Raw genomic sequence first — 18,265 nt, 5'->3', positions numbered from 1 at the left:
AGATGTGAGGATCACAGTTCAAAGCCAGCCCAGGCAAGAAAGGCCATGAGACTCTTATCTCCAATAAACCACTTGAAAACCGGAAGTGGCGCTATGGCTCAAGCCGTAGAGTGCTCACCTTGAGCTGAAGAGCACAGGGATAGCACCCAAGCCCAGAGTTCAAGCCCCACGACTGCCAAAAAAAAAAAAAAAAAAAAAAGAATCAGGAGCTGGACACTGATGGCTCATGCCTGTAATCTTAGTTACTCAGAAGGCTGAGAGCTGAGGATTACCATTCAAAGCCAGTCAAGGCAGGTAAATCTGTGAGGCTCTTAGGCCCAATTAACTACCAGAAAACCAGAAGTTGAGCCATGGCTCAAAGTGGTAGAACACTAGCCTTGAGCAAGAGAAGATCAGAGATAGTGCCCAGAACCTAAGTTCAAGCCTCATGACTGACAAAAAAGTGTTACATTCATATTAAAACAAGAAAATATACCATAAAACAAGAAAGTTGATCTCATGGGTTGGGGATATGGCTCAGTAGAGCACTAGCCTAGCAAGCAAACCAGAGTGTCTAGGGTCAATCCCTAGCACCATAAGAAGGAAAAAAAAAATTAAAGGAGAGGAAAAAGAGATGGGAGAGGAAGATTAGGAAGAAGTGGCAGGGGGAGGCCTCAGGGAAATTTTGTCTTCTAGCTTTGTGTGGAAACACAGAAACTTCAATTGTCTCTCAACATAGTAGTTTCAGGATTTTAAGAGCAGTAAAACATTTAACATATGAACATATACACATATTCATAGAAATACAAATGTACATACATATAGTTTATAAACAGAGCTTATAAATTTATTTTTCAAAACCTTTATTTTTAAAAGTTTAAAAACACTAATAATAATTTAGCTTTTAAGACAGATAGTTGGGGGCTGGGAAGGTGGCTCAGTGGTAGAGTGCTTGCCTTGCATGCATAAGGCCCTGGGTTCAATTCCTCAGCACCACATAAGCAGAAAAAGCCAGAAGTGGGGCTGAGGCTCAAGTGGTAGAGTGCTAGCCTTGAGCTGAAGAGCTGAGGGACAGTACCCAAGCCCAGAGTTCAGCCCGGCAAAAAAAAAAAAAAAAAAAAAAGAGAGAGATAGTTGTTTAGAGGAGGTGATAAAATGTTTTGGAATTAGTTAATGGTGATGGTTATGCAATCTTATAAACACTATAAAAAATGATGAAACCACATACTTCAACATTTTGGTAAGTACATTTTATGACAGATGAATTACATCTTAAATTTTTTTTAAAAAAGGTCATTAAGTGCCCCAACAAGAAAATGGAGAGGGGCTGGGAAGGTGGCTCAGTGGTAGAGCGCTTGCCTTGCATGCTCAAGGCCCTGGATTTGATTCCTCAGCACCATGTAAGCAAAAAGAAAAAGCCGGAAGTGGCGCTGTGGCTCAAGTGGTAGAGCGCTAGCCTTGAGCTGAAGAGCTGAGGGACAGCGCCCAGGCCCAGAGTTCAGGCCCCACGACCGGACCCAAAAAAAAAAAAAAAAAAGAAAATGGAGAATTCATAGTTTTAAGTCTCTACACTATACAATGTGCCTTCTGTGGCTTTTTTCCAGTCTGTCATGACCCTGGAACAAAGAGCAGATAATGGCACATGCTAAAATTTGAGTGAAAATAGAAACGTGTCAGTCCTGTAGCTGATAGGTTCTTACCTTACTTTTATGTTACAGGAGGAGGGCAATGAGACACAGTCTTCCTCCTTGATGAAGAGGCCCTGCATGAACCAGAGGGTTGGGATTTCACTAAGGGGAGTAGACAAAGGAAACCTACTTTGAGATGATCCAATCAAAAGAGAGTCTATACCTCACATATCCTTGGTGTCAGCCCAACAGAGGCCTGGAGAACAGAAGGAAGGACAGCATTATTGTTTACCCTTGCCAGTGCTTCTTTCTCATACACACAAAACCTGGAGTGCTCCTAAGTCTGGAGGATGGGCCTGTGGGCTCCTTTGCTAGCTCTTCACTTTACGAAGTTCCACTGGAAGTACAGATTTACATGCCAGGGCTCTCAAGAGACACTAGTGAGAGAAATGCACCTGTGAGAAGCTGACTCTCACCATAGATGGAAAAGACAGGCTGGTAAAGCTAGGTATGTGTTTACATCAAACAAAGGCTACAAAATTCTTGGATAAACACAGTCCCTCCTAGACTCCCTACCTCCTATCTCAGCACACAGGAAGACCAGAGGACCAAAGTGTGCAAAATATACATCTGTAAGTGACTACTTCACCTTTTGTATCTATGTTAAGGATTTTTATCCCCTGGGTTAGTGAGTAATTTCTTTTAACTTCATATATGTGAAGCATACTACACATGGACAAAGGAAGCAATGAGCTGCTGACTCAGGGAAGTAGAGTGATTTTTCAGGAGGAACAGTGTCCTCAGCAACGCCCCTAAGCAGTGTTATCTGTCCCTACTGCTCTACTTCATCTCACCAGGATACCTTAAAACCTAAAATAAAAGGGAATAGTAATTCTGGTCCTAAAACACAAGCATCTTGTCCTCCTAGTTTTCCATTATAAAGGAAGGCTCTCATTAGACCTCACATACTTTCAAATGTATGGAAGCCCAAAAGCTAGTTCTTCTTCCTTCAAACACATATTAAATGCCTCTCCTTTGAGCGTGGCTCCAAATCTCTGCCCAACCCAAGAGCACCAAGATTCATTTCAGGTATCACCCACAACAAAGATGTTTTTGTTTTTGTTTTTTTGCCAGTCATGGGGGCTGAACTCTGGGCCTGGGTGCTGTCCCTCAGCTCTTCAGCTCAAGGCTAGCGCTCTACCACTGGAGCCAAGCACCACTTCCAGCTTTTTCTGCTTATGTGGTGCTGAGGAATCGAACCCAGGGCCTCATGCATGCAAGGCCAGCACTCTACCACTGAGCCATCTTCCCAGCCCCAACAAAGATGTTAAGAAGCTTCAAGTGATGATCTTAGGAATGATATATTTAACAGGGCTGACAAAAGACTGTTGTCAAAAGGAGCTGTAAATTCTAAGGCTCTTTCTTTCCTTCCTTCTTTCCTTCCTTCCTTCCCTCCCTCCCTCCTTCCTTTCTTTTCTTCCTTCCTTTTTTTTTTTTTTTTTCTCGGTCGTGGGGCTTGAACTCTGGGCTTGGGCACTATCCCTGCGCTCTTCAGCTCAAGGCGAGCACTCTACCGCTTGAGCCACAGCACCACTTCCAGTTTTCTAATGGTTTATTGGAGATAAGAATCCCACGGACTTTTCTGCCCAGGCTGGCTTTGAACCGTGATCCTCAGAGCTCAGCCTCCTGAGTAGCTAGGATTACAGGCGTGAGCCACCAGCACCTGGCTCCCTCCTTCCTTTCCTTCCTTCCTTGCTTCCTTCCTTCCTTCCTTCCTTCCCTCCCTTCTTTCCTTCTTTCCTTCCTTCCTTTCTTTCTTTCTTTCTTTCTTTCTTTCTTTCTTTCTTTCTTTCTTTCTTTCTCTCTTTCTTTCTCTCTCTCTCTCTTTCTATCTTTCTCTCTCTCTCTCTCTCTCTCTCTCTCTCTTTCTTTCCTTTCTTTCTTTCTTTCTGTCCTAGATGGTATTTAAACTCATTACCTAATACTTTTGCTCACTGGCTGATGCTCTACCAATGAGCCATGCCTCCAACCCCCTAAGGCTATTTCTAGAATTTATCAAACAAGCTAATTATTCAAAGTTTGCCTTTATTAAAGTGATGAAAAATCTACTCTTAATATAGAAGAAGGTTCACGAGACCTCATTAAAGTTGGCTGACTATGGAAATCACACTCTCTCAAAGGGGCTGGAATAATGCTGGCTTGAGGATGCGGCTGCATTAGAAGGTGATACTCACTGGTGTCCCCAGCATGGTGTATGTCTTCCCAGAGCCTGTCTGCCCATAGGCAAAAAGGCATATGTTGTAGCCTTTGGCAGCTCCAGATAGCACTTCAGTCCCCAAGTCCTGGAACACCTGTGACAACAAAAGCAAACAATACATCACCAGTCCTCCTTTCCACAGCTGATTTAGAATTAATGTTAAAGATGATGAAGTATGACTATAAACTCCTATCTTCACAAGTTACCAATTCAGCTTAAAAAAAAAAAAAAAAAAAGAGGCCGGGCACTGGTGGCTCATGCCTGTAATCCTAGCTACTTAAGAGGCTGAGATCTGAGAATTGGGGTTCAAAGCCAGCCCGGGCAGGAAACTCTTTTTTTTTTTTTTTTTGGTCAGTCATGGGCCTTGAACTCTGGGCCTGAGCACTGTCCCTCAGCTCTTCAGCTCAAGGCTAGCACTCTACCACTTGAGCTACAACAACACTTCCGGTTTTCTGATGGTTTATTGGAGATAAAGAGTTTCACGGACTTTCCTGCCCGGGCTGGCTTTGAACTGCGATCCTCAGATCTCAGCCTCCTGAGTAGCTAGGATTACAGGCGTGAGCCACCAGCACCCGGCAAAGGCAGGAAACTCTTATCTCCAATAAACCACCAGAAAACCGGAAGTGGCGCTGTGGCTCAAGTGGTAGAATGTTCGCCTTGAAGAGCTGAGGGACAGCACCCACTTCCAGAGTTCAAGCTCCATGACCAACCCCCCCCAACCACCAAAAAAAAAGATGGCCAGGAAAGATACCTTCAGACAGACAGTCATTCAGATATTCTCAGGTGGTTATAATACTAAACCCAGAAACTACACATTTCCTGGTCTTCAGACAAAGAGTGGAGGAGAAAGATAAAGACAAGCAGCAAAACCATCCCTTTCTCTTCTCAGGACAAGGAGCTTACTATGGCCAACTGAATAAGCCAGAGTGAAACATTGCTGATAACAAGCAAATTCAAGGTCTCACATGGTGAGGATCAATGAAGAATGTTTCATGTTTCCCCAGACTGCTCCTAACAGCAGCTCATCTACCTCTGTGCTAGTCAGTTTTTGTTACTGTTTTGTTTTGTTTTGTTTTGTTTTGGGGGGAGGAGGGAATGGGATCAGAAGCAGCCAGAAATCCTCACAAGAAAACTCCTATAACTAGGCCTGCTGTTTGAAGTCCTACTAAACTCAGACAGGCAGACTCTGGACGGCAGAATAGAACTGGGTTTATGAGATCAACAGTGTCCAGTTCAGCCAAGCCTGGGCAGAGCACACTTGGACATCGCCCACTGTGGCCAGTTGGTATAGTGGATGCTTACCCATTATATGCATGGAGTTCAGCATCCAAATACTTTCCCTACTTGCTGGATATCTTATTATGTCCATCCTGGTGTGAAGCAGAGCCCAGCCCTCTACTACAGAAGCCAAGCAGACCAGATCTGCCTTCTCTCTTCCTAACAACCAGAACCATGACACGTGAAATGAGGCCATCAACTAAACAACAACAAAGCAATAGTTGATCAGTTCTCTCAGAGTCCCTCAATACTGTGGGCCAAACATACAGTGGGCACAGTGCCAAGCGGGGTGTTCAAATCAGCTGACCCTGTTCTGTAGTTTTGCCTGGGCTTTCCATTACTTCCCTACCCATTTTTTCAACTTTTCTGTAAATTTTATGAATTATCCAGTATGGTTCCAAATTGTAGTACTACTCCTATTACTTTAAATCTGTGTGATCTTGTGCTTGTTATATGAATTTGGTAAGCCTCAGTTTATCTAGCTGTAAAACACTGCTGTAAAGAATAAGTGAGGTAATACACAGCAGTCAGGACAATGGACAAAGACAAGAGTCAGGACTAGGCTACTCCTTCTGTTTTAGCAGCTGCCATTATCTTTAAACCAGTGAAGTATTTGTTTTTTAATGCTTTCACTATCCAGGCAAAGGGCCAAAAAACTGAAAAGTCTGGAACGTTGAATAATTCTCACTCCCTCCTGCAATCTCCCGTGCAGAGCTCTCCATTCACTAATTTTATATCAGTAAAGCTGAAAATTCAGCCAGTCTCTATTTGCATCCTCAAATCTGACTGGGTTAAATTCCTATAGTTTAAAGAAGGAGTGGTATATTTCTCTGCATTAGACAAGATTTGCCGCCCATTTGATGAGAGTTTGATGTCTACTTACTAGGGAAAAATCTTTCCCCAAAACTTTATCTTTCTTTCTAGTACCTTAGCAGGAGGTGGAATCAGAGGTACAGACAGAGTAAGGCCACATCTAGGACTGTTTTTCCTCCCTTTGTAAGGACTACAAGAAAAACAAAAGCTGGGTGTGGTGGTGCACCCTTGTAACTTCAGCTACTCAAGATGAGAAAATAGTACAACTGAACAAGAGGAGGCCAGCCCTGGAATTCTGCAGCTGACACTGTAACTATTGGCAGACATCAAAAAAGGCAAATGTTATTGTCTGACACTGTTACCCTCCAATTTAAAATTGTTCTTCAAGGTTTCTTTACTTCTTGTTGTTTTACTTCACCCTGGAAACAACCTTATATCTCCCTTAGAATTTCTGCACAGCAGTTTCATAAATGTTTTATAATATTTTTTGGCCAAAAGTAATGAAATCTAATCCTGCTGTCATTTAAAAATCGTTTTTTGGAACTTTTAAACTCTCCCCCTTCAAGCTTTTCATTTGCACATAAAGAAAATTATACTCTCATCCCCAGCTTCCACCCACATGGCCATTATTAAATGAATGTGAAGCTTTATTAGAGACTGATAGAAACACATTTTTCTTTCTTTTTTGCTATTTTTCAAATTACAAAGAATGTTCACTACTAATACAGTTGAAGGTTTTGATTACTTCTTTCAAAAAATGAGATTGGGTGTGGGTATGTGTATACTCTAAAACTGGAATTTGAACTTTGGGGCTCTAAGCCCCTGGTCCTAAAGAAACCTGAGAAAAGCCTGTAATCCTAGCTACTCAGGAGGCTGAGATCTGAGGATCACAGTTCAAAGCCAGCGTGTGCAGGAAAGACTGTGAGACTCCTATCTCCAATAAACCACTAGAAAACCGGAAGTGGTGCTGTAGCTCAAGTGGTAGAGGGCTCGTGGTAGAGAGCTCGCCTTGATCTGAAGAGCTGAAGGACAGTGCCCAGGCCCAGAGTTCAAGCCCCACGACCAACAAAAAATAAATAAATAAATAAATCTGAGAAAGAAACCTAAACAAACCTCAAAACTGAGTTTTGAGATTTCTAAAGAAGTATTTGTTTATACATAATTTACTATTTCTAACAATGCTTTCTTTTCCCTGATAACCGTTTCCATGGGCAACTGTCCAAGCGACACTGAGATCTGGTAGGCCCCATATGTGGCCGTGATAGTCACTGGATATAAGTGAGGAAGTCAAAGAAAAGACATGTTGTGCAACTCCTCTGGATGTTTCCCTCCTCCCTACAAAAAGATGGATTCACTAGACTCCTGTGAGAAATAACGAAAGATTGCTTTCCTGGAAAGGAGTTTCCAGTTCATTGCAACACCCTGTATTAAATAGGAAAAACAGCTCCATGGCCTACAATGTCCATGGCTCTGGATTTTGAGACACACACACACACACACAACACACACAACACACACACACACACAACACACACACACACACACACACACACACACACACACACACACACACGCGCGCGTATGCTAAATTAAGATTAACGGACATAATCATCTCTCTTGGGGACCTCTCAACAGGAAACAGAGCTACAACAAGCCTTAATAGTTACTGTGGAATTCCAAGCAGTAATGAATAATGTTCCTTTGTCATGGGGCCTGGCTGTGGGACTGCTGACGTTTCCAGTTTTCCTTATTTGCATACAGAGGCATATATTCATGCTCCCATCATGTAAAGGAACTTAGTCATCACTCTCCCTTACCACCTCGAAAAGCCTTAGCATAATGGGGTTTAACAGCCAATAACAATGAGCCTAAAACAGAACTGGTGAACAGTAGCTGTGCAAAAGCAGACTTGGTAGTGGTCCCCCAGCCGCTGGCCTAGAAAAGAACAATGAAGATGGTAATATAAAAGACAGTAATAAAAGACAGTCTGAGCGAGGCGCTGGTGGCTCACCCCTGCAATCCTAGCTATTCAGGAGGCTGAGATCTGAGGATCGCCGTTCAAAGCCAGTCAGGGCAGAGACTTTTTTTTTTTTTTGGTCGTGGCGCTTGAACTCTGGGCTTGGGCGCTGCCCAGCTTGTGAGACTCTTATCTCCAATAAACCACCAAAAAACTGGAAGTGGCACTGTGGCTCAAGTGGTAGAGCACTAGCCTTGAGCTGAAGAGCTCAGGGACAGCACCCAAGCCCAGAGTTCAAGCCCTATGACTGACCAAAAAAAGTTTGCCTGGGCACTGGTGGCTCACACCTCCTGTAATCCTAGATACTCAGGAGGTGAAGACTGAGGATCGAGGTTCAAAGCCAACCACAAGGCTGGGCACTGGTAGCTCTCGTCTGTAATCCTAACTACTCAGGAGGCTAGATCTGAGGATCACAGTTCAAAGCCAGCCTGGGCAGGAAACTCCATGAGACTCTTATTTCCAATTAACCACTAGAACACTGGAAGTGGTGCTGTGGCTCAAGTGGTAGAGCTCTTGCCTTGAGCTGAAGAGCTAAGGGACAGTGCCCAGGCCCAGTCAAGCCCATGACTGAAAAACAACCACCACCACCAATAAAAGCCAGCCCTGACAGGAAAGTCTGAGAGACTCTTATCTCGAATTAACCATCCAAAAACTGGAAGTGGCACTGTGGATCAACGTAGTAGAGCACTAACTTTGAGCAAAAAGCTTAGGGAGAATGCCCAGACCCTTAGTTTGAGTCCCATGACTGACAAAAAAAAAAAAAAAGGAGACAGTATGTCAAGGTCTTTAGTCAGGAGAAGTCCTTTATTCTGTTATGTGGAACTTCTAAGAACAATGCTGTTTAACAGCTGAGGCAAGTCATTGGGTACCTTTCTCTTCCTAATAATTAGAGAGAATATAAGGGCAAAAGTCAGGAAGGAGTTTCTTTTTATTATTTGTTTTGTTTTGCTCTTGGTGCTGTTATGGGGCTTGAACTCAGGGCCTGTGCACTTGTTCTTTAGCTTTTTTACTCAAGGCTGGCACTTGAGCCACACCTTCCCTTCCAGCATTTTGCTGGTCAATTGGATAAGCCTCTCAAGGACTTTTGTGTAAAGGCTGGCTTCAAACCTCAATCCTCAGATCTAAGCCTCCTGAGTAGCTAGCATTACAGGTACGAGCCACCAGTGTCTAGCAGCAAATGTTTTCTATCAGAGATCACATAGCAAAATTTTTACATAATTTTAGTGGGTTTCAGCATGACATTTTCACATATATATAATGTACTTCGATGACTTTCACGTTCTCTTGTCTTCTCCCTTCTCTTCAAAAATAGTCTTTCTACATCATGTCACTTTTTTTTTTTTTTTTTGCCAGTCACGGGGCCTGAACTCTGGGTCTGGGCGCTGTCCCTCAGCTCTTCAGCTCAAGGCTAGCGCTCTACCACTTGAGCCACAGCGCCACTTCCGGCTTTTTCTGTTTATGTGGTGCTGAGGAATCAAACCCAGGGCCTCATGCATGCAAGGCAAGCGCTCTACCACTGAGCTACCTTCCAAGCCCTCATGTCACTTTTTTTAACATTTAGAGTCTACATGCAAGAAAAAACATGCGAGACTTGTCTTCCTTAGTCTGTTTTGTTTTTCATTTAACGTAATTATCTTGAGTTTCATCTATTTTCTTGCAAAATACCTAATTTTGTTCTTTTATAACTGAATAAAACTCCACTGTACATATGTACAATATTTTCTTTATTCATCTGTTGTGGGCACTGAGGCTGATTCTATAACCTGGCTCTTGTGAACAGTGCCACAGGAAACATGAGTGTGCATGTCAGTCCTGTGAGCCTTATGAACTTTGATATAACTACTTAATTCTGCCTCTGTGCAAATATATAAAAGCATCTATAAATATAAACAAATGAGCATGAAAGTATACTTTTAAAAAAAACTATTTCCTAAAACAATTGGCAGGCAGATTTGGCCAATAGGCTATAATTTGTCAATCACAGCTAAGAAACAACTGTCCTTTTTAGGGCCAACTGCTTAAAAAACTTAAGTGGATTTGGATTTGTGAGTTCCAAGAGGAAAGAGGTTGAAAGGAACACTAAAGAGAGCTCCACATACATAAATGGCCTTTTGGTCCTTACAAATGAATTAAAATAGTTTATCATTAAAAGTATATGTTATAGATCATCTGGCTAGCGGGCAGCATGGCTCAAGTGGCAGAGCTCACATTTAGCAAACACAAGACCAAATACATAACCTCAAAGAAAATAAATTTAGGGCTGGAAATTGGCTCAGTGGTAGAGTGCTTCCCTTGCTTTCCTGAGACCCTGAGTTCAATTCCTTAGCACCACATAAGCAGAAAAAAGCCTGAAGTGGCGCTGTGGCTCAAGTGGTAGATGCTAGCCTTGAGCTGAATTGCTGAGGGGCAGTGCCCAGGCCCAGGGTTCAGCCCCCATGACCAGCACCACCACCAACAACAAAAAAGAGCCAGGTGCCCTGGTGGCTCATGCCTGTAATCCTAGCTACTTAGGAGGCTGAGATTTGAGGATCATGGTTCAAAGCCAGCCCAGGCAGGAAAGTCCATGAAACTCTTATCTCCAATAAACCACTCCGAAACCGGAAGTGGTGCTGTGGCTCAAGCTGGTAGAGCCCTCGCCTTTTGCTGAAAAGCTGAGGGACAGTGCCCAAGCCCAGAGTTCAAGCCCCACAACGGACCAAAAAAAAAAAAAAGAAAAAGAAAAAAGAAAACGAAATTTAGGTTAATAAAGGATATACTCAATGTTTTTTAGTACATTTGCAGACAATGGCCAACTATCACCACAGTCAATTTTAGAACATTTTTGTCATCCCACAAAACTCCATATTCCTCACTTTTTTCTCCCACCTTTCTCCTGTAACTGTGTTAGTTTATAAAATCCTAACTCCATAATCTTCCTCCTTATTGGTTTTCCTATATGTATACACCTTCTGTTCCTATGAGAGCCAATCAAGCTTGGAGTTACTCCAAAACCACTCTCATGGCTGCCCAGGAAGTCTGCTGGTTGTTTTGTCTGGATACAAATGAGCTGCAATACAATCTTATACATACCTATTAAATAAGGCATGTATTCAACACGAGCAGTACCAAGACTGAGAAGGGAAAAGTAAACAGCCAACATAATACCTCACTGATTTACTCTATTTTAAAGATGTCCTACATGATATTGATATATATATATATACACACATATATATACACACACACATAGATATATATATATGCAATGTATATATATTCATTATATATATATATTCATTAGTGAAATATACTTAACTATTGGTATATCTTATAACGTAAGGGCAAATTAAAAGGCTGGATGTGAAGCTATTAATGTAAACTAACTAATAATAATAATAATAAACAGGAAAGTAGAATAAAAATAAAAAACAGAAAGTAGAGTAGTCTCTTGGGGGTTAGGTGTCAGGAAAAGGTTTTTCAGACTCCACCTACAGGCCTTGGATTCAGAAAAAGAAGGGAAGCTTAGCTGGGTGCCAGTGGCTCACGCCTGTAATCCTAGCTACTCAAGAGGCTGAGATCTGAGGATCACAATTCAAAGCCAGCCTGGGCAGGAAAGACCGTGAGACTCCTATCTTCAATAAACCACCAAAAAACCGGAAGTGGTGCTGTAGCTTAAGTGGTACAGCGCTCACCTTGAACTGAAGAGCTGAGGGACAGCGCCCAGGCCCAGAGTTCAAGCCCTATGACCGACAAAAAAAGAAAAAAAAAAAGAAGGGAAGCTTGAAAAGAAAAGCTGGCAAAGGATTCAGAGAAGAAAGGTGAGGAAGAAGCATTACTCATGTCCACAGAGGAGTAATTTGCTCATGGTCACACAGCGTTAGTGGTAACTTGAGTCTAAACTTTCTACTTCTGCTTTAGGCACTTTTAGGAGACAATCTTGATTTCTCTTGGGTCCACTTTGTACAGGGTCCCCACTACTGGCATTTCAGTCCCTGTCACCTGGCACAATCTAATTTTATACATCTGAGTAATTCCTGTAAGCACATTCTATCACCTGATGTACTGCAGCATTTGGTGGAGTCTGAAAAAAGACAGTGACCGCCCCCATTTCTGTAAAACCCTCTGCTGGGTCTATTAGGAAGCAGCTGGCTGAGCCACTCTGGAGATGAAAAGAGCCATCCCCTGAGAGCTCAGCACATTCACTGCAGGAAAAAAAAATCTCAGAGAAAAGCGGTAAAGTGTAGCTTAACACGGTAAGGGCAGCCTCCCGCAATGCGAGATGTAGGCTGCTTGTATGCCCAGCGTATGGAAATTCACTGTGCTGCATGGGTAAGTACAGTATGTGAGGTTTTTTTTTTTTTTTTCTGTTCATTCCATTTCAACAAAGTTTTTTAAACAGTGCAGTTTTTTTTTTCTTTTTGGTCATTTGTAGGGCTTGAACTCAGGGCCTGGGTATGTCCCTGAGTCTCTTTGTGCTCAATGCTAGTGCTCTACCACTTTGAGCCACAGTACCACTTCCTGTTTTGCTTTGTCTGCCAGTCCTGGGTCTTGAACTTATGGCCTAGGTGTTGTCCCTGAGCTTCTTTTGCTCACGGTGAGCACTCTATCACTTGAGCCACAGCACCACTTCTAGGTTTTTGGAGTATTTTATTGGAGATGAGTCTCACTGACTTTCCTGCCTGGGCTGGCTTCCAACTGCAATCCTCAGATATCATCCTCCCGAGTAGCTAGGATTATAGGTGTAAACCACAGGCACCCAGTTACACTTCCTATTTTTGAGCTGTTAATTGGAGTTAATAAGATCTCATGGACTTTCCTGTCCAGGCTGGCTTTGAACTGTGATCCTCCTCTCAGCCTCCTGAGTAATGAGGATTTACAGGCTAGAGCCATTGGTGCCTGGCTTTATTTGTATTTTTGCTTATGAAAAAGACTGCAGTGCCAGTGCCAGTGGTTCACACCTATAATCCTAGCTACTCAGGAGGCTGAGATCTGAGGATTGCAGTTCAAAGCCAGCTTGGGCAGGAAAGTCCAAGAGACTCTTATCTCTAATTAACCACGAGAAAACCAGAAGTGGTAGAGCACTTGCCTTGAGCTAAAGAGTCTAGGGACAGCACCTAGGCTCAGAGTTAAAGCCCCTCGACCTGCAAATAAATAAATAAATAACTCATGTTCACTAAAGGTTCATTTGATCACATAGTGTCATCTACAGCAGTGTCATCAACAGAGCCATATGAGAGTTGTGAGCAAAAAAACAGGCTACAGAAAGGCATGGGTCAGGCCCTGAGGGTTTCCACAGCCTTCCTCAACACAGGACTTATTTAGGCAGAATGACATCACAGCAAGGAAGAAGGGGGAAAAAAGCGTTTCTTCTCTTAGTGCTTCGCCTCTTCTTTGTTCCACCACGGGTTTTTGCACACTATCCCTTTTCCACCACCCACTCCTCTTAGCAGAACATGGAAGAGAACAGCAATACCAGGAGTCAGATCCTGGGCTTAGCAATGCCTTCGGCTGACTATCATGTGCACACTGTGCCGCCCCTGGGGAACTGCGGCACACAGCAACCCTCAGCGCAGGCACCCACGCACACTCCACAACGCTGGCTGAGGAAAGGAATATAAGCTATGTGCCTGATCCAGAATACTCACACTAAATATGCGAAATCAAATTATTATTCTCGAGGTTTCCCAGAAACATTGCCTACATTAATTTCTACACATTTGCTCTTCAGGATGCACATCACCAGTTTTCCTTTTTTTTTTTGCCGGGCCTAGGCCTGGGCTTGGAACTCAGGGCCTGGGCTTTTTTGCTCAAGCCTATCATCCTACCATTTGAGCCATAGCTCCACTTCTGGCTTTTAACTAGAGATAGTTTTTTTTTTTTTAATTAGTGGTTAACTGGAGATAGAGTCTCACGAACTTTCCTGCCCAGGCTGGCTTCAAACCACAATCCTCAGATCTGTCTCCAGGGTAGCAAGGATTACAGGTGTGAGCCACCAGTGCCTGGCTATTTTCCTATTTCTTGTGTATTCATGAGAGCTCTGCACTGCCTTTTGTAATGGGTTTGGTCAGCCAGCGTTGAGAGGTAGTCATATAGGATTAAGCTGCTTCATTGTTGTTGTTGTTGTTAATTATAATTTATGCTTCATTGTTTGAGTTGGGAATACTTTTATATGAGAACAAACGTAGAGGATGGTGTTTGTTTTTAACACTCACATGTGGAAAATGCTGCTAGGAACATATTTCCTGTTTTTAATATAGTTTAGTCTGAATGGGTCTCTGGAGACAAATATCAATGCTGGAGAAGCAAGTGAGCTGAGTCCCTGAATACTTCTGGTTTCATAGCTGGGTTAGTTAGCAGGGCAAGCTGAACCCCGTATGATTCTCAGCAACCCAAGGTATAGTTGAAGAGATTAGTTTTGTGTCTGATCTGAACAGCATCTGCTTCATACATCTCACTGGCAGGCAGGAAACCTTCCTCCTCACGTTGTTTCCTCTGATCTTAAGGCTGCTGGCTGCATGTTAGTCACCAGATTTCCAAGTACGCTACTCTGGTGCCACTTGTTCCACTCCAGCCCTCAGACTTCAAGTTACTTCAACTAAACAAAGCCTCGCTCTACTGTAGCCTATCCATGTTTTTGATCATTTACCATAGAGTACAAATGACAGAAACCAAGACCTGAGAGGAGAGGAGGAGAAGTAGGAAGAATAAGAAGAGAAAGAAGAGGAAGAAGAGAAACAGGAAGAAGAGGAGGAGGAGAAGATGAGGAGGAATGGGAGGAAGAGGAGGAAGGGGAAGAGGAAAAAGGAAAGAGGAAGTGGGGGGTAAAAGAGGAGGAAGAGGAAAAAAGGAAGAACAGAAGGAAGAGGAGGGGGAGAGAGAGGAGGAGGAGGAAAAGAGAGGAGGAAGAGGGGAAGGAAGAAGTGATGGCTCCCCAACAGAAGTCTACTGAAATAGCGCTGAGATAGTACTTGGCTCAAGCTAACTGTGCAAGTATGTCAGGGGAAATGCAGCACCTGGCAAAGCAGACCGGGTGGTATCCTTGGGAGAGGTCTGCTGTTATCAGTCTGCTGTTATATGTCAGGTGTGGTGAACATACAGACTTTATTTTTAAAGGGCCACTCTTCATTTTCTATAATCTTTTTTTTTCTTTTTGCTTATGTGGTGCTGAGGAATCGAACCCAGGGCCTTAAATATGCAAGGCAAGAGCTTTACCACTGAGCCACCTTCCCAGCCCCTTTCTATAATCTTTAGATGATTTTGTAAATTGGTTTTTCCTAAATAAGTAATCATCTCATCGTCCTTGATTTTTACTTAGTTTAGGTATTTATTTTAAAATATTTATTATTTTTTTTCCAGTCCTAGGGCTTGAACTCAAGGCCTGGGCACTGTCCCTCAGCTTCTTTGTTCTCAAAGCTAACTCTCCACCACTTGAGCCACAGTGCCACTTCTGTATTTTTCTGAGTAGTTTACTAGAGATAAGAGTCTCACGAACTTTCCTGCTTGGGCTAACTTGAACTGTGATCCTCAGATCTCAGCCTCCTGAATAGCTAGGATTAGAGGTATGAATCACTAGTGCCTGGCATTTAAAAAAAATTGTTGCTATTATAAAGGCAATGTACAGAGGGCTTAAAGTTCCATAAGTCAGGTAAGGAGTGCATTCCTTTTTTATTCTTTCTCTCAGTCTCTCTCCTAGTCCACTTGTTGTTTTCAAGCAATTTCTTGACAAACCTAAGTAAGAGGGGCATCAGGAGAGTATCAGGCAAATTCTCAGGGTTGCAGATGCAAGCAAGAGGCCTTCTAGGTAGCACGAAGGAGAACTGTCTCAAGAGATCTGTATTTATGCTTAGGCTGCTCTGGGTCTACAATGCCTATCAAGTCCTGAGCATGCCTATCCTGAAGATAACCTCTCTCCAGACTAGAGCGCAACCATTCCAGATAATACCAGGAATTGCTATTATACTTGGCCCAGAGAGGAAAAAAATCCAAACAAGCTTTGGTACTGTAAAACAATTCTCTGGTTTCCACTGCTCATTTTTATATAGGCATTTGGCACCAGCAACAAACACTTAAGTGTCAAGGATTTCCATCCTTCAGATGTTTCTATGAGTCTGCAAGCTATTCTCATAAAATTCCAAGCTTATGGAGAGGGGGAAAATAAGTTAGATGAAGCCAAAAGAATGACCTTATTCCGCCAAAATCCAGCCCGTGGAGATGCTTATAGAGCTAAGCAGCTGTGCTGCTGGCATCAGGAACAGACTACAATGAAACACTCACACTAGTCTTCCAACCCCCACTCAGGCCTACACAGTCCCATCCAATTATTGCACAATAAGGCTTTCTCTTAGAAGCTTCTCTCCCTTCTACTTCTGTCCCCATCTTGGTTAGAGAGAAACAGCACAAGGGTTGGAATGCACAGAGCTCTGCAAATATTCACGAGATGATCCTTCCACACCCACATGCTCCCCAGCTCCCTACCATACATACACTAGGGAAAGGGGATGCACAGAAAACTCACAGAAGAGTGTGGTTCTCTAACTAAAGCACACCAGGAAGGCTGCCCAAAATGAGCAGAAAGATTTGAGAAGGTTAGAAGAATCTCAGTGGTAGTATGTGTGACTGGTGTGCAAGAGAAAACCCGAGTTTGATCCCAACCACCACATACACAACCCCCACCAAAAAAAAAAAAAAAAAATCAAGGATGCAGAGCCTTATATGTCATTCACCCAATTATTAATTAGTCCAACTACCATCATTTAAAATATGCAGCACAGGAAATAGAGAGACAGCTATGAAGCAGGACACAGGACTCCTTCCTTCACATTCTAAGTTCAGGAGATACAAGGGATGGGAGGGATATGAAGTGAGAGTTGTACTTTATCTCTACTTAATCCTACTTAGCTTTGTTTGGAAGAGAACAAAAAGTGATTTGTTAGCCAACATAAAACTCAAAACCAGGCTCAGGTGGCTCACATCTGTACTCCTAGCTACTTAGAAGGCTGAGATCTGAGCACTGAGGTTCAAAGTCAGCCAGGTAGACAAATCTGTGAGACTGCCAGGCAACCAGTGGCTCATACCTGAAATCTTAGCTACTCAGGAGGCTGAGGTCTGAGGATCACAGTTCAAACCCAGCCTGGGAAGGAAAGTCTGTGAGACTCCTATTATATTGGTTATATGGGAAGCATAGGTGTGAAAATGGTGGTTTGATGCTAGCCCAGACAAAAAGTTGTCAAGACCCAATCTGTGGCTGTCCCATGCAAAAAGCACAGGACTCTGGCGGGTGCCGGTGGCTCACACCTGTAATCCTAGCTACTCAGGAGGCTGAGATCTGAGGATCGAGGTTCAAAGCCAGCCCGGACAGGAAAGTCAGTGAGACTCTTATCTCCAATAAACCACTAGAAAACCAGAAGTGGCACTGTGGCTCAAGTGGTAGAGCGCTAGCCTTGAGCTGAAGAGCGCACGGACAGTGCCCAAGCCCAGAGTTCAAGCCCCAGGACCGACAAAAAAAAAAAAAGAAAGAAAGCACAAGACTCAGGGAAGACAACACCTGGTCAGTGCTAGGAGGAGGGGGAAAAAAGACCAAGAGTCTATCTAGGGTGGTAGAGTAGAACAGAATAGAGCTGGACATCATCTCAAATGTCATGAAAAATCCAGCCCATAGGAGGCATCCCTTGTGCAGGACACAAAAACCTGGTCATGGTAACTCCATAGACAGGCAGGGGCAGCACCTGAAGAAACCTCAAAGCAAGTCAAGTCTACCCTAATCTCCAGAAGATGATACTAGGTGAAGAAAAGAAAGCAGTCAGAGTCTGCACAGTGGAAAAATGCTTGTAGAACTTGCAGGCATGTCCTCACCCAGACACAGGTGTGGAGGATGGTGATTACTTCCTGCAGAAACAGATGTGTTGGCACCAAAATATGCTACTGGAAAGTCAGCATGGCTACCCTACCCTGTCCTTGTGTCCAGAGAGAAGAATTCAGGCAAGATGTGAAGAGTTGTGAAAGTGATAGGCAGGTTAGAAAACAATCCTGAGGAGCTAAGATTACAGGTGTGTATTGAGTGGCTAGCTCAATATTCTAGAATTTTGAAGTTACTACATATTAGGATTCAAACTGTTCTTCATGTCCTAATTACATACAATTCTCTGCAACTGAACTGAAATCTTCCTGGTGAGAACCGCTGGTTCTTGCACTATTACTTGCAGCTCATCATGTTCTATATTAGGAAGCAGTGTCGCCTGTCTTCTGGCTCTGGACCAACAAATCTGCATTCAATAGCCACATGCCTAATGCACGTGAAGTTTACAGCTGTTTCCT

The 18,265-nt window shown here is 43.2% G+C and overlaps 1 protein-coding gene across 2 annotated transcripts in view; it reads right to left on the bottom strand.

Annotated features, from left to right (window-relative positions):
- Stard9 (StAR related lipid transfer domain containing 9) overlaps positions 1-18,265 on the bottom strand; it is an 84,354-nt gene that overhangs the window by 50,902 nt on the left and 15,187 nt on the right. For both annotated transcript variants that reach the window (XM_070005911.1, XM_070005912.1), the window contains exons 4-6: positions 3,842-3,958; positions 1,831-1,863; positions 1,680-1,741 (exon numbers count right to left, since the gene is read on the bottom strand). In XM_070005911.1, the coding sequence (XP_069862012.1) occupies positions 1,680-1,741; positions 1,831-1,863; positions 3,842-3,958 (212 nt within the window). The remainder of the gene's footprint in view (positions 1-1,679; positions 1,742-1,830; positions 1,864-3,841; positions 3,959-18,265) is intronic.

This window comes from Dipodomys merriami, unplaced genomic scaffold, assembly GCF_024711535.1.
Source record: "Dipodomys merriami isolate MVZ:Mamm:240054 unplaced genomic scaffold, mDipMer1.0.p SCAF_69, whole genome shotgun sequence".
Classification (NCBI taxonomy): domain Eukaryota; kingdom Metazoa; phylum Chordata; class Mammalia; order Rodentia; family Heteromyidae; genus Dipodomys; species Dipodomys merriami.
The sequence above is the reverse complement of the archived record's forward strand: the minus strand, read 5'-3'. Positions and strand labels throughout refer to the sequence as shown.